Raw genomic sequence first — 15,723 nt, 5'->3', positions numbered from 1 at the left:
GTTTGAACTGGTTTGTACTGGTTTATACTGGTTTGAACTGGTTTATATTGGTTTATACTGCTTTGTACTGGTTTATACTGGTTTGGACTGGTTTATACTGGTTTATACTGGGAGGGGACTGGGAGGAGGGCGGGGCTTACCTGAAGCTGCCTTAAAGGGCCAGCGGCACCTCCCAGTTCAAACCAGTATAAACCAGTAACCCCCAAAGCCCCTCCCAGTTCATCCCAGTAACCCCTGACCACCCTCCCAGTATAAACCAGTATAAACCAGTTCCCTCCCAGTTCATCCCAGTACAAACCGGTTTGATCCCAGTTCGATCCCAGTCCATCCCAGTCCCTCCCACTCCATCCCAGTATAAACCAGTCAATCCCAGTTTGATCCCAGTCCTTCCCAGTTCCTCCCAGTTCAATCCCAGTTCATCCCAGTCAATCCCAGTTCAATCCCAGTTCATCCCAGTTCATCCCAGTTCATCCCAGTTCAATCCCAGTTCAATCCCAGTTCAATCCCAGTTCAATCCCAGTTCAATCCCAGTTCATCCCAGTCCATCCCAGTTCATCCCAGTCCATCCCAGTCCATCCCAGTTCAATCCCAGTTCATCCCAGTTCAATCCCAGTTCAATCCCAGTTCATCCCAGTCCATCCCAGTTCATCCCAGTCCATCCCAGTTCATCCCAGTCCATCCCAGTTCAATCCCAGTTCATCCCAGTTCAATCCCAGTTCATCCCAGTCCATCCCAGTTCATCCCAGTTCAATCCCAGTTCAATCCCAGTCCATCCCAGTTCATCCCAGTTCAATCCCAGTCCATCCCAGTTCATCCCAGTTCAATCCCAGTTCAATCCCAGTTCATCCCAGTCCCTCCCAGTCCCTCCCAGTACAAACCAGTCCAACACCAAAATTCCAGAATTTTTTTATTTTTTTTTTTTTCCGATTCCCAAAAAAAACAAAACAAAACAAAAAAACCCAAAAATTCCCAAAAAATCCAAAAAATTCCCAAAAATTCCCCAAATTCCGGAGCCGGGAGGGGGCGGGGCCGGGAGGGGGCGGGGCCAAGGCCGAGGCCACGCCCCCTTTTCCCGCCAAAACCAGGGGGGCGGGGCCTGGGGAAAGGGGGCGTGGCTTGAAAAGGGCGGGAAAAGGAAAAGGGGGCGGAGCCAAAAATCTCACCTGGAAAAGAACAGAGGGGGGAGGGGTCAGAGGGGAACTGGTTTGAACTGGTTTATACTGGTTTATACTGGTCTATACTGGCTTGAACTGGTTTAGACTGGTTTATACTGGTCTAGACTGGCTTGAACTGGTTTATACTCGTTATACTGGTTTAGACTGGTCTATACTGGTCCATACTGGTTTATACTGGTCTATACTGGTCTATACTGGTTTATACTGGTTTATACTGGTCTATACTGGTCTATACTGGTCTATACTGGTTTATACTGGTCTATACTGGTCTATACTGGTCCATACTGGTTTATACTGGTCTATACTGGTCTATACTGGTTTATACTGGTCTATACTGGTCCATACTGGTTTATACTGGTCCATACTGGTCTATACTGGTCCATACTGTTCCATACTGGTCCATACTGGTCTATACTGGTCCATACTGGTCCATACTGGTCCATACTGGTTTATACTGGTTTATACTGGTCCATACTGGTTTATACTGGTCTATACTGGTCTATACTGGTTTATACTGGTTTATACTGGTTTATACTGGTTTATACTGGTCTATACTGGTCCATACTGGTTTATACTGGTTTATACTGGTCCATACTGGTCTATACTGGTCTATACTGGTCCATACTGGTCTATACTGGTCCATACTGGTTTATACTGGTTTATACTGGTTTATACTGGTTTATACTGGTTTATACTGGTCCATACTGGTCTATACTGGTCTATACTGGTTTATACTGGTTTATACTGGTTTACACTCACATGGTTTGGGGTGAGAAGAGCCCGGACAGGCTCAGACACTGCGAAGCCAAATTCAGCGCCGGGCTCAGGGCTGGGGGAGGGGAGAGAGAGAGGAGGGGGAAGGGTCAGGGGGGTCCCGAAATTCCCAAAAATTCCCAAAATTCCCAAAATTCCACCCAAAAAATTCCCGGAATTCCCAGAAAAAAAAAATCCCCACGAAAATTCCACCAAAGATTCCCAGAAAATTCCCGGAATTCCCAAAAAATTCCACCCAAAATTCCCCCAAAATTCCACCCAAAATTCCCCCAAATTCCCAAAATCCCCCAAAATTCCCAAAATCCCCCAAAATTCCCAAATTCCCCAAAATTTCCCCCCCAAATCCCCCGAAATTCCCAAATTTCTCCCCAAATTCACCCAATTTTAACAAATTCCCCCAAAATCGTCCAAAATTCACCCAAAATTTCCCAAATTCACCCCAAAATTCCCAAATCTTCCCAGATTTCCCCAATTTTCCCAAATTCACCCCAAAATTCCCAAAATTCCCCCCAAAATTCCCCAAATCTTAACAGAATTTCCCCCCAAACTTCCAAAATTCCCCAAAAATTCCCCAAAATTTTCCCAAAATCCCCTCAAAATTCTCCCAAAAATCCCCAAAATTCCCCGAATTCCACCAAAATTCCCAAATTTCCCCCCAAAATTCCCGAATTCCCCTGAAAATTCCCAAAATCGCCCCAAAATTCCCCAAACTCCTCCAAAAATTCACCCAATTTTAACAATTTGCCCCCAAATCCCCCAAAATTCCCCCAAAATTCTCGAAATTCACCCAAATTTCCCCTCAAATTTCCCCAAAATCCCCCCACAATTCCCAAAACTCCTCCCAAAATCCCTCAAAATTCCCCAATTTTCCCCAAAATTCCCCCAAAATCCCCCAATTTACCCCAGAATTCCCAAACTTCCCCCCAGAATTCCCGAATTTCCCCCCAAATTTTCCCAGAATTCCCGAATTTCCCCCAAAATTCCTTGAATTTTCCCAAAATTCCTCAAATTTCCCCCAAAATTCCCAAATTTTCCCAGAACTCCCCAAATTTCCCCCCAGAATTCCCAAATTCTCCCCGAAATTTCCTCCAAATTTCCCTTAAATTTCCCTAAAATTCCCCAAATTTTCCCAAAATTCCCAATTTTCCCCCAGAATTCCCAAATTTCCCCCCAGAATTCCCAAATTTCCCCCAAAATTTTCTGAAATTCCCCCAAATTTCCCCCCAAAAATTCTCCCAAAATTCCCAAATTTCCCCCCAGAATTGCCGGATTTTCCCGGAATTCCCGGATTTCCCGCAAGAATTCCCGAATTTCCCCCAAAAATTCCCAAATTTCCCCCAGAATTCCCCAGATTTCCCCCACAATTCCCAAATTTTCCCCCAGAATTCCCAAATTTCCCCCAAATTTCCCTGAATTTCCCCCACAATTCCCGAATTTTCCCCCAGAATTGCCAAATTTCCCCCAAATTTCCCCAAAATTCCCCCAAATTTCCCCAAAATTCCCCCAGAATTCCCGAATTTCCCCCCAAATTCCCTGAATTTCTCCCCAGAATTCCCAATTTTCCCCCAAAATTTCCCCAAAATTCCCCAAATTTTCCCAAAATTCCCTATTTTCCTCCCAGAATTCCCGTTTTTCCCCCCAGAATTCCCGGATTTTGCCGGAATTCCCAATTTTCCCCCCAGAATTCCCGGTTTTTCCCGTTTTTCCCCCCAGAATTCCCGTTTTTCCCCCAGAATTCCCGTTTTTCCCCCCAGAATTCCCGTTTTTCCCCCAGAATTCCCGTTTTTCCCCCCAGAATTCCCGTTTTTCCCCCCAGAATTCCCGGTTTTTCCCGTTTTTCCCCCCGGAATTCCCGTTTTTCCCGGAATTCCGTCACCTGTCAGCGCCGCCGGGTTCAGCCCCCCCAGGGGGGTCAGGGCCCCGTTCAGCTGCTGCAGCGCGGCCTGGGCGGGGGCGGGGAGCTGCAGCCCCGAACCTGAGCCAAAAACACCCAAAATCACCCAAAATCAACCCAAAATCAACCCAAAAATGGAATCAGTGACGTCAGAAACCCCAAAAACACCAAAATCCCCCAAATTGAGCCCAAAATCAGCCCAAAATCAGAATCAAAGACACCAAAAACACCAAAATTCCCCAAATTGAGCCCAAAATCGGCTCAAAATTGACCCAAAATTGACCCAAAAACACCCAAAATTAACCCAAAAATGGAATCAGCGACGTCAGAAACCCCAAAAACCCCAAAATTCCCCAAATTGAGCCCAAAATGGCCCCGTTCAGCTGCTGCAGCCCCGAACCTGAGCCAGAAACACCCAAAATCGACCAAAATCAACCCAAAATTATCCCAGAATTGAGATCAGCGACGTCAGAAACCCCAAAAACACCAAAATCCCCCAAACTGAGCCCAAAATCGGCACCAAAATTGACCCAAAATTGGAATTACAGACACCAGAAACTCAAAAAACCCAAAATTGAACCAAAAAGATCCAATATTGCCCCAAAATTTGAGTCAGAGACACCAAAAATCCCAAAAACTCCCAAAATTGACCCAAAATTGGAATCAGAAACCCCAAAAACCCCAAATTGAGCCCAAAATGGGCCCCAAAGTCAGACTCAGAAACACCAAAAACACCCAAAAAGCCCAAATTGAGCCCAAAATCGGCTCAAAATTGACCCAAAACCGCCCAAAATTAACCAAAATCGCCCAAAATTAACCCAGAAATGGAATCAGTGACGTCAGAAACCCAAGAAACACCAAAATGGGACCAGAACCACCCAAAATTGACCCAAAATTGACCCAAAACCACCAAAATTGACCCAAAATTGACCCAAAACCACCCAAAATCAACCCAAAATTATCCCACAATTGAGATCAGCGACGTCAGAAACCCCAAAAACCCCAAAATTCCCCAAATTGAGCCCAAAATCGGCTCAAAATTGGAATTACAGACACCAGAAACCCAAAACCTCCCAAAATTGACCCAAAATTGACCCAAAAAGATCCAAAATTGCCCCAAAATTTGAGTCCGACACCAAAAAACCTCAAAAAAACCCAAAATTGCCCAAAAATTGGAATCAGAGACCCCAAAAACCCCAAAAAAGCCCAAATTGAGCCCAAAATCGGCCCCAAATTGGCATCAAAGGCACCAAAAAACCCAAAAACACCAAAATTGGACCCAAAAAGACCCAAAATCGACCCAAAATCGGAGTCAGAGACACCAAAAATCCCCAAAATTCCAGTCAGGAACTTCAAAAATCTCCAAAAATCCCAAAATTGACCCAAAATCGGAATCAGAGACCCCGAAGACCCCAAAAACACCAAAATTGGCCCCAAAATTGGAGTCAAGGACATCAAAAAACCCCAAAAACACCAAAAAGTCCCAAAATTGACCCAAAATTCTCCCAAAATTGGAGTCAGAGACACCAAAAAAGCCCAAAAATTTCACCTGGGAGCTCCAAAAACCCCCCCAGGTGTGTCCAGGTGTGTCCAGGTGTCCCCAGGTGTGTCCAGGTGTGTCCCCAAACCCCTCCAGGTGTGTCCAGGTGTGTCCAGGTGTGTCCAGGTGTCCCCAGGTGTCCCCAAACCCCCCCAGGTGTGTCCAGGTGTGTCCAGGTGTGTCCCCAACCCCTCCCAGGTGTCCCCAGGTGTCCCCAGGTGTCCCCAGGTGTGTCCAGGTGTGTCCCCAAACCCCTCCAGGTGTGTCCAGGTGTGTCCAGGTGTCCTCAGGTGTCACCTGAACCTCTCCAGATCCTCTCCAGGTGTCCCCAGGTGTGTCCAGGTGTGTCCAGGTGTGTCCAGGTGTGTCCAGGTGTGTCCAGGTGTGTCCCAACCCCCCCCAGGTGTCCCCAGGTGTGTCCAGGTGTGTCCAGGTGTGTCCAGGTGTGTCCAGGTGTGTCCCAACCCCCCCCAGGTGTCCCCAGGTGTGTCCAGGTGTGTCCAGGTGTGTCCAGGTGTGTCCAGGTGTGTCCCAACCCCCCCCAGGTGTCCCCAGGTGTGTCCCCAAACCCCTCCAGGTGTGTCCAGGTGTCCTCAGGTGTCACCTGAACCTCTCCAGATCCTCTCCAGGTGTCCCCAGGTGTGTCTCAGGTGTCCCCAGGTGTGTCCCCAACCCCTCCCAGGTGTCCCCAGGTGTCCCCAGGTGTCCCCAGGTGTCCCCAGGTGAGCCCCAAACCTCTCCAGATCCTCTCCAGGTGTCCCCAGGTGTGGTTTTGGTGTCCCCAGGTGTCCCCAGGTGTGTCTCAGGTGTGTCCTGCTCTATCTCAGGTCTATCTCAAGTGTCCCCAGGTGTCCCCAGGTGTCCCCAGGTGTCCCCAGGTGTGTCCTGCTCTATCCCAGGTGTGTCCAGGTGCATCTCAGGTGTCCCCAAACCCCTCCAGGTGTGTCTCAGGTGTGTCCTGCTCTATCTCAGGTGTGTCTCAAGTGTCCCCAAGTGTGTCTCAGGTGTCCCCAGATGTCCCCAGGTGTGTCCAGGTGTATCTCAGGTGTCCCCAAACCCCTCCAGGTGTGTCTCAGGTGTGTCCTGCTCTATCTCAGGTGTCCCCAGATGTCCCCAGATGTCCCCAGGTGTATCTCAGGTGTGGTTTTGGTGTCCCCAGGTGTCCCCAGGTGTATCTCAGGTGTGTCACCTGTCCCCAGGTGTGTCCCCCCCTCACCTTCAGCCAGCTTTGCCATCAGCTGCAGCCTCCCCGCGGCCGTTCCCAGCTCGGGCTCCTCCCCGCAGGTGAGGGCGTGGCCCCAACCCCCCCCAGGTGTGTCCAGGTGTGTCCAGGTGTGACCCAACCCCCCCCAGGTGTGTCCAGGTGTGTCCAGGTGTGACCCCAAACCCCTCCAGATCCTCTCCAGGTGTCCCCAGGTGTGTCCCCAAGTGTGTCACCTGTCCTCAGGTGTGTCTCAAACTGCTCCAGGTGTGTCCAGGTGTCCCCAGGTGTGTCCTGCTCTATCTCAGGTGTGTCCAGGTGTATCTCAGGTGTCCCCAAACCCCTCCAGGTGTCTCCAGGTGTATCCTACTCTATTCCAGGTGTATCTCAAGTGTCCCCAGGTGTGTCCCAGGTGTCCCCAGGTGTGTCTGAAACTCCTCCAGGTGTGTCCTGCTCTATCCCAGATGTCCCCAGGTGTGTCCAGGTGTATCTCAGGTGTGGTTTTGGTGTCCCCAGGTGTCCCCAGGTGTGTCCAGGTGTATCTCAGGTGTGGTTTTGGTGTCCCCAGGTGTCCCCAGGTGTGTCCAGGTGTATCTCAGGTGTCCCCAAGCCCCTCCAGGTGTCCCCAGGTGTCTCCAGGTGTGTCCTACTCTATTCCAGGTGTATCTCAAGTGTCCCCAGGTGTGTCCCAGGTGTCCCCAGGTGTGTCCAGGTGTGTCTGAAACCCCTCCAGGTGTGTCCTGCTCTATCCCAGATGTCCCCAGGTGTCCCCAGGTGTCCCCAGGTGTATCTCAGGTGTGTCACCTGTCCCCAGGTGTGTCCAGATGTATCTCAGGTGTGGTTTTGGTGTCTCCAGGTGTCCCCAGGTGTATCTCAGGTGTCCCCAAACCCCTCCAGGTGTGTCTCAGGCGTGTCCTGCTCTATCTCAGGTGTCCCCAGATGTCCCCAGGTGTATCTCAGGTGTGGTTTTGGTGTCCCCAGGTGTATCTCAGGTGTCCCCAGGTGTGTCTCAGGTGTGTCACCTGTCCCCAGGTGTGTCCTGCTCTATCTCAGGTGTCCCCAGGTGTATCTCAGGTGTGTCACCCGTCCCCAGGTGTCCCCAGGTGTGTCCCAGGTGTGGTTTTGGTGTCCCCAGGTGTATCTCAGGTGTGTCACCTGTCCCCAGGTGTCCCTCACCTTCAGCCAGCTTTGCCATCAGCTGCAGCCTCCCCGCGGCCGTTCCCAGCTCGGGCTCCTCCCCGCAGGTGAGGGCGTGGCCCCAACCCCCCCCAGGTGTGTCCAGGTGTACCCAGGTGTATCTCAGGTGTATCTCAGGTGTGTCCAGGTGTGTCCCCAGGTGTCCCTCACCTTCAGCCAGCTTTGCCATCAGCTGCAGCCTCCCCGCGGCCGTTCCCAGCTCGGGCTCCTCCCCGCAGGTGAGGGCGTGGCCGGGCGTGGCCGCGGGGGCGGGGCCGGGTCCCTCGGGGAAGGCGACGTCGGCGGAGCCGTCGGGACGTTCGCTCACCTGCCCCACGCGCATCGGCCGCCCGGCCAGCTCGAAACCGTTCAGCTGCTCCAGGGCGCGCCGGGCGCACTCCGCCTCCGAGAACTGGGGGGAAAAACCGAGATTTTGGGAAAAAACAAAAAAAAATGGTGATTTTTGGTGAAAAAATGGATTTTTTATGAATTTTTTTGGGTTTTTTTATGGGGTTTTTTGGGTAAAAAATGGGATTTTTTATGTTTTTAAATGGTTTTGCGTCATGTGAGTACAAGAGAAGACGATTCTAGGGAAAAAATAGAAGATTTTGGGAAAAAAGGAAAAAAACAGGTTTTTTTTGGTGAAAAAATGGGGTTTTTAGACAAAAAAGTGGGGCTTTTTTGGTGAAAAAATGAGATTTTCAAGGGAAAATATGGTGGTTTTTTGGGGGAAAAAATGAGAATTTTTTGACAAAAAATTGGGGTTTTTTAGTGAAAAAATGTGAATTTTTGGAAAAACATTGGTGTTTTTAGTTAAAAAATGGGATTTTTAGAAAAAAAATGGGAATTTTCTCAGAAAAAAGGGGATTTTATTTGGGGAAAAAGTCGTGATTTTTTGGGAGAAAAAATGAGAATTTTGGACAAAAAAAATTGGCGTCTTTTTGGGAGAAAATCAGGATTTTTTGGGATTTTTTTGGGGTGTTTTTGGGGTTTTTGGGTCCCATCGGCCGCCCGGGCAGCTCGAAACCGTTCAGCTGCTCCAGGGCGCGCCGGGCGCACTCCGCCTCCGAGAACTGGGGAGAAAAACACCAAATTTGGGATTTTTTTAAAAAAAAATGGTAAAAAACGGACAAAAAATGGATTTTTTGTGAATTTTTTTGGGTTTTTTATGATTTTTTTGGATTTTTTTATGGGTTTTTTTGGGGTTTTTATGGAATTTTTTAGGGTTTTTAAATGGTTTTCTGTAATGTGAGCAAAATGAAGAAAATTTCGGGGAAAAAATCGGTGGTTTTGGAAAAAATGGGAAAAAAATTGGAATTTTTAGTGAAAAAATGAGGATTTTTGATGAAAAAACAGGGTTTTTAGGAGAAAAAAAAGGAGATTTTTTGAAGGAAAAATTGAGAATTTTTTGATAAAAAATTGCGATTTTTTAGTGAAAAAATAGGATTTTTTTAAGGAAAAAAAGTGAATTTTTGGTGAAAAAATGGGTTTTTTACTGAAAAAATGGGAATTTTTTGATGAAAAAATGGGATTTTTTTTGAGGAAAAAGTGGTGATTTTTTGGGAGAAAAAATGAGAATTTTGGACAAAAATATTGAGATTTTTTAGTGATAAAATTGGGATTTTTTTGGGGTGTTTTGGGGTTTTTGGGTCCCATCGGCCGCCCGGCCAGCTCGAAACCGTTCAGCTGCTCCAGGGCGCGCCGGGCGCACTCCGCCTCCGAGAACTGGGGGGAAAAACCGAGATTTTGGGAAAAAAACAAAAAAAAAATGAAGAAAAACGGATAAAAAATGGATTTTTTATGAATTTTTTTGGGTTTTTTATGGGGTTTTTTGGGGTAAAAATGAGATTTTTAAAGGATTTTTTGGGGTTTTCAGATAGTTTTGTGTCATGAGTATAAGACACAACGATTTTGGGGAAAAAAAGGAAAATTTTGGGAAAAAACAAAAAAAAAAAGGTGAGTTTTGGTGAAAAAACGGATTTTTTATGAATTTTTATGACTTTTGAATGGGATTTTTTGGGGCAAAAATGAGATTTTTAAAGGATTTTTTCTTAGGGTTTTGAAACGGATTTGTGTTGAGAAAATGAAGAAAACTTTGGGGAAAAAATGGGTGATTTTGGGAAAAAATCAGAAAAAACCTGATTTTTTTAAGCGAAAAAATGACGCTTCTTGGTGAAAAAATAAAGATTTTTTGGTGAAAAAATGGTGTTTTTTTGGGGGGAAAAACAGAGAATTTTTTGACAAAAATCTGGGATTTTTTAGTGACAAAATAAGATTTTTTTAAGGAAAAAAAGTGAATTTTTGGTGAAAAAATGGGGTTTTTACTGAAAAAATAAGATTTTTTTGATGAAAAAATTGGATTTTTTTGAGGAAAAAGTGGTGATTTTCTGGGAGAAAAAATGAGAATTTTGGACAAAAATATTGAGATTTTTTAGTGATAAAATTGGGATTTTTTTGGGGTGTTTTGGGGTTTTTGGGTCCCATCGGCCGCCCGGCCAGCTCGAAACCGTTCAGCTGCTCCAGGGCGCGCCGGGCGCACTCCGCCTCCGAGAACTGGGGGGAAAAACGGAGATTTTGGGAAAAAACAAAAAAAAAATGAAGAAAAACGGATAAAAAATGGATTTTTTATGAATTTTTTTGGGTTTTTTATGGGATTTTTTGGGTAAAAAATGGGATTTTTTATGTTTTTAAACGGTTTTGCGTCATGTGAGTACAAGGGAAAACGATTTTGGGGAAAAAGCCGGTGATTTTGGGAAAAAACGGAAAAAACGGATTTTTTTGGTGAAAAAATGAGATTTTTTGGTCAAAAAATGGGATTTTTACAGGAAAAAATGGTGGTTTTTAGGGGAAAAAAATTATAATTTTTTGACCAAAAATTGGGATTTTTTAGTGAAAAAATAGGATTTTTTTTAAGGAAAAAAAGTGAGTTTTTGGGAAAAAAATGGGTTTTTTACTAAAAAAACGGGAATTTTTTGAGGAAAAAATATGATTTTTTGGGGGAAAAATGGTATTTTTTGAGAGAAAAAATGGTGATTTTTTAGGAAAAAAATGAGAATTTTGGACAAAAGAATTGAGATTTTTTAGTGATAAAATCGGGATTTTTTGGGGGTTTTTTTTGGGGTGTTTTCGGGGTTTTTTTTGGGTTTTGGAGGAGTTTCGGGTTGTCTGAACACAAGTAAAGAAAATTTTGGGGAAAAAGTGAGTGATTTTGGGAAAAAACAAAAAAGAAAAAAAAGGGATTTTTATGTGAAAAAATTACATTTTCTTCAGAGAAAAAGCGGCAGTTTTTGGTGAAAAAATGGGATTTTTTAGGGGAAAAAATGGGGATTTTTTTTCAGGAAGAATTAAGGATTTTTTGACAAGAAATTGGGATTTTTTAGCGAAAAAATGGGATTTTTTGAGAGAAAAATGTGAGTTTTTGGGAAAAAATGGGGTTTTAGTGAAAACATGGGATTTATTTAAGGAAAAAATGGGATTTTTTTGGGGAAAAAAGGGAATTTTTAAAGGATTTTTTTGGGGGTTTTAAATGTTTTCGTATCATGTGAGTACACAAGAAGATGATTTAGAGGAAAAATGAAAGATTTGGGGAAAAAACGGAAAAAATGGCGATTTTTGGTGAAAAAATGAATTTTTTATGATTTTTTGGGTTTTTTATAAGTTTTTTCTTCTATTTTTATGAGATTTTTTGGGGTAAAAATGGAATTTTTAGAGGATTTTGGGGGGTTTTTAGAAGGTGTTCTGTCACGTGAGCAAAAGTGAGAAAAATTTTGGGGAAAAAAAGGGGAATTCTGGGAAAAAATGGGGAAAAAAATTGGTTTTTTGGCGAAAAAACGGAATTTTTATGGGATTTTTTGGGGAAAAAAATGGTATTTTTCTTGGAAAAAACAGGGACTTTTAGCGAAAAAATTGGTTTTCCCCATTTTCCCCTTTTTTTTCATTTTTCCCCATTTTTTCCCCCCTTTTTTCTCCATTTTTTCCCCATTATTATCCCTTTTTTCAATTTTTCCCATTTTTTGTGTTTTTCACCCCATTTTCCCCCCGATGACGTCACTCACAGCAATAATTCAAATTTTTCCCCATTTTTCCCCCATTTTTTCCCATTTTACCTCATTTTTTCCCCGTTTTTTTTCCAGTTTTTTCCGGGATTTTTCCCCATTTTTCCAGTTTTTTGATTTTTCCCATTTCTCATGTTTTTCACCCCATTTTCCCCCCGATGACGTCACTCACATCAATAATTAGTATTTTTTCCTGTTTTTTCCCCATTTTTTGGCCGTTTTTCCTCGTTTCTTCCCCGTTTTTTTTCCAGTTTTTTCTGAGATTTTTTTCCCCATTTTTTCAGTTTTTTGATTTTTCCCATTTTTGGTGTTTTTCAGCCCGTCTTCCCCCCCTGATGACGTCACTCACGGTGATGAAGCCGTAGCCCTTGGACTGCCCGGTCTCGGGATCGCGCATCAGGACGATGCTGTCAATCTGAAAAACATCCAAAATCACCCCAAAATCACCCAAAATCACCCCAAAATCACCCAGAATCACCCCAAAAACACCCAAAATCACCCAAAATCACCCCAAAATCACCCCAAAATCACCCCAAAAACACCCAAAATCACCCAGAATCACCCCAAAATCACCCAAAATCACCCCAAAATCACCCAAACCCACCCAAAATCACCCAAAATCACCCAAAATCACCCAAAATCACCCCAAAAACACACAAAATCACCCTAAAATACCCCAAAAACACCCAAAATGACCCCAAATCACCCAAAATTACCCCAAAATCAACAAAAATCAACCCAAAACCACCCAAAATCACCCGAAATCACCAGAAATGACCCAAAATGACCCCAAATGACCCAAAACCACATAAAATGACCCAAAATCACCCCAAAACCACCCAAAAACACCCCAAAAACACCCAAAATCATCCAAATTCACTCAAGTTCACCCCAAAATCACCCAAAAACACCAAAAATCACCCCAAAATGACCCAAAATCACCCAGAATAACCCAAAAACAACAAAAACGACCCAAAAATGACCCAAAAATGACCCAAAATCACCCAGAATGACCCAAAATCACCCAAAATGACCCAAAAATGACCCAAAATGACCCAAAATCACCCAGAATGACCCAAAATTACCCAGAATGACCCAAAATGACCCAAATTTGACCCAAAATTCCCCAAATTGACCAAAATTCACCCAAAGTGACCCAAAATTGACCCAAAATCCATCAAAAGCGACCAAATTCACCCCAAGTTCATTAAAATTACCCAAAACTGAACCAAAATTCCCATTTTTAACCCCAAAAATCTCCAAATTTCCCCTTTTTCTCCCGTTTTTTCCCAAAATCTCCTTTTTTCACCCCAAATCCACACTTTAACCCCAAAATTCCCATTTTTAACCCCAAAATCCCCATTTTTATGTCAAAAATCCCCATTTTTGACCAGAACTCCGCCATTTTTTGCTCGATTTTCACCAAATTTTCTCCATTTTTTTCCCAAAATCCCCCTTTTTCACCCCAAATCCACATTTCATCCCAAAATCCCCGTTTTTAACCCCAAAATCCCCATTTTTATGTCAAAAATTTCCATTTTTATACCAAAAATCCCCATTTTTGACCATAACTTCCCCATTTTTCCACCGATTTTCCCCAAATTTTCACCGTTTTTTTCCCAAAATCCCCCTTTTTCACCCCAAAACCCCAAATTTCCCCCCAAAATCCCCATTTTTAACCCCAAAATCCGCACTTTTAACCCCAAAAAATCCCCATTTTTATGTCAAAAATCCCCATTTTTACCCAGAACTCCGCCATTTTTTTGCTCGATTTTCCCCATTTTTTCACCGATTTTCCCCAAATTTTCTCCATTTTTTTCCCAAAATCCCCCTTTTTCATCCCAAAACCCCAAATTTCCCCCCAAAATCCCCATTTTTAACCCCAAAATCCCCATTTTTAACCCCAAAATCTCCATTTTTATGTCAAAAATCCCAATCTTTGACCAGAACTCCGCCATTTTTCCACCGATTTTCACCAAATTTTCACCGATTTTCACCAAATTTTCACCAGTTTTTCCCTCTTTCCCCCCAGTTTTCCTAAAATCTCCGTTTTTCACCCCAAAATCCCCATTTTTATAACAAAAATTTCCATTTTCCCCTCCAAAATCCCCATTTTTGACCCATAACTCCGCCATTTTTTGCTCTATTTTCCCCAAATTTTCACCGATTTTCCCCAAATTTTCTCCGTTTTTTTCCCAAAATTCCCCTTTTTCACCCCAAATCCACACTTCAACTCCAAAATTCCCATTTTTAACCCCAAAATCCCCATTTTTATGTCAAAAATCCCCATTTTTGACCATAACTCCGCCATTTTTCCACCGATTTTCCCCAAATTTTCACCGATTTTCCCCAAATTTTCACCGTTTTTTTCCCAAAATCCCCCTTTTTCGCCCCAAAACCCCCTCCTGACCTTCCCGAAGGGCTCGAAGATGCCCCTGAGCATCTCCTTGGTGATGTTGCAGTGCAGGGAGCCGACGTAGAGCCGCAAGGGGCCTCCCGAGCCCTTCTGCAGGGGCGCCGCCATGGCCGCCAGCCGGTTCTTCTCCGCCTGCGGGGGAGGGGAGGGGGGGAGGGGAGGGGAGGGGGGAGGGGAGGAGAAAAAAAAGGGGAAAAAAAATGGGGAGAAACGGTGAAAAAACGGTGAAAATCGGACGAAAAACGACCCAAAAATGACCAAAATTGACCCCAAAATGGCCGAAATCGACCCAAAAATGACCAAAATTAACCCAAAATTCACCCAAAATCGACCCAAAAAATACCCAAAATTCACCCAAAATTTGACCCCAAAATTGACCCGAAAATGGTGAAAATTGTCCCAAAAATGACCAAAATCGACCCAAAAATGGCCGAAATTGACCCAAAATTCACCCAAAATTGACCCAAAATTGACCCAAAAATTACCCAAAATTCACCCAAAATTTGACCCCAAAATGACCAAAATTGACCCAAAAATGGCTGAAATTGACCCAAAAATGGCTGAAATTGACCCAAAAATGGCCGAAATCGACCCAAAAATGACCAAAATTAACCCAAAATTCACCCAAAATCGACCCAAAAAATACCCAAAATTCACCCAAAATTTGACCCCAAAATTGACCCAAAAATGGTGAAAATTGTCCCAAAAATGACCAAAATCGACCCAAAAATGGCCGAAATTGACCCAAAATTCACCCAAAATTGACCCAAAATCGACCCAAAAATTACCCAAAATTCACCCAAAATTTGACCCCAAAATTGACCCAAAAATGACCAAAATTGACCCAAAAATGGCTGAAATGGACCCAAAAATGGCTGAATTAGACCCAAGAATGACCAAAATTGACCCAAAAATGGCTAAAATTGACCCAAAATCCAGCTCAGGTGAGCTCAGGTGAGGACAGGTAAGGGGGAGGGGAGGAGGGGGGAGGGGAGGAGGAGGAGGGGAGGGGGGAGGGGAGGAGAAAAAAAGGGGAAAAAAAATGGGGAGAAACGGTGAAAAAACGGTGAAAATCGGACGAAAAACGACCCAAAAATGGCCAAAATTGACCCAAAATGGCCGAAATCGACCCAAAAATGACCAAAATTAACCCAAAATTCACCCAAAATCGACCCAAAAAATACCCAAAATTCACCCAAAATTTCACCCCAAAATTGACCCAAAAATGGTGAAAATTGTCCCAAAAATGACCAAAATCGACCCAAAAATGGCCGAAATTGACCCAAAATTCACCCAAAATTGACCCAAAATCGACCCAAAAATTACCCAAAATTCACCCAAATTTTGACCCCAAAATTGACCCAAAAATGACCAAAATTGACCCAAAAATGGCTGAAATGGACCCAAAAATGGCTGAATTAGACCCAAGAATGACCAAAATTGACCCAAAAATGGCTAAAATTGACCCAAAATCCAGCTCAGGTGAGCTCAG

At 44.2% G+C, this 15,723-nt stretch overlaps 2 protein-coding genes and 1 long non-coding RNA gene across 9 annotated transcripts in view; 2 read left to right on the top strand and 1 right to left on the bottom strand.

Annotated features, from left to right (window-relative positions):
* Positions 1 to 434: 434 nt before the first annotated feature.
* On the top strand, positions 435 to 869 carry LOC131586374 (uncharacterized). The gene is made up of 3 exons (XR_009279122.1): positions 435 to 486; positions 582 to 633; positions 685 to 869. It is a non-coding gene; the product is annotated as an uncharacterized LOC131586374 (long non-coding RNA).
* Positions 870 to 967: 98 nt separating this feature from the next.
* The window catches only part of RBM23 (RNA binding motif protein 23), a 28,751-nt gene continuing 13,995 nt past the window's right edge, over positions 968 to 15,723 (bottom strand). For 2 of the 7 annotated variants that reach the window (XM_058853193.1, XM_058853192.1), the window contains exons 11-16: positions 14,226 to 14,363; positions 12,165 to 12,230; positions 7,932 to 8,172; positions 3,826 to 3,924; positions 1,931 to 2,004; positions 979 to 1,158 (exon numbers count right to left, since the gene is read on the bottom strand). In XM_058853193.1, the coding sequence (XP_058709176.1) occupies positions 1,931 to 2,004; positions 3,826 to 3,924; positions 7,932 to 8,172; positions 12,165 to 12,230; positions 14,226 to 14,363 (618 nt within the window). In that variant the 3' untranslated portion in view covers positions 979 to 1,158. Of the gene's footprint in view, positions 1,164 to 1,930; positions 2,005 to 3,825; positions 3,925 to 4,127; positions 4,244 to 7,931; positions 8,173 to 12,164; positions 12,231 to 14,225; positions 14,364 to 15,723 lie in introns of those variants that run through there. The other 5 variants (XM_058853191.1, XM_058853189.1, XM_058853194.1 and 2 more) reach the window with 4 other exon arrangements.
* LOC131586371 (uncharacterized) lies at positions 6,388 to 7,837 on the top strand. The gene is made up of 5 exons (XM_058853208.1): positions 6,388 to 6,542; positions 6,914 to 7,058; positions 7,339 to 7,565; positions 7,638 to 7,658; positions 7,720 to 7,837. Exons 1-5 carry the CDS (start codon positions 6,398 to 6,400, stop codon positions 7,830 to 7,832), a joined length of 651 nt encoding a protein of 216 aa, XP_058709191.1. The 5' UTR covers positions 6,388 to 6,397; the 3' UTR covers positions 7,833 to 7,837.

Source organism: Poecile atricapillus, chromosome 19, assembly GCF_030490865.1.
Source record: "Poecile atricapillus isolate bPoeAtr1 chromosome 19, bPoeAtr1.hap1, whole genome shotgun sequence".
Taxonomy (NCBI): Eukaryota; Metazoa; Chordata; class Aves; order Passeriformes; family Paridae; genus Poecile; species Poecile atricapillus.
This window is presented reverse-complemented; position numbering and strand designations above follow the sequence as displayed.

Bases quoted from the DNA above. Each gene is read 5' to 3' on its own strand.
- LOC131586371 (XM_058853208.1), top strand. From the start codon at position 6,398: ATGTCCCCAGGTGTGTCCAGGTGTATCTCAGGTGTCCCCAAACCCCTC. The intron at 6,543-6,913 runs GTGTCCCCAGGT...GGTGTATCTCAG, and splicing joins TGTGGTTTTGGTGTCCCCAG to GTGTCCCCAAACCCCTCCAG. The intron at 7,059-7,338 runs GTGTGTCCAGGT...GCTCTATCCCAG, and splicing joins TCTATCCCAGATGTCCCCAG to ATGTCCCCAGGTGTCCCCAG.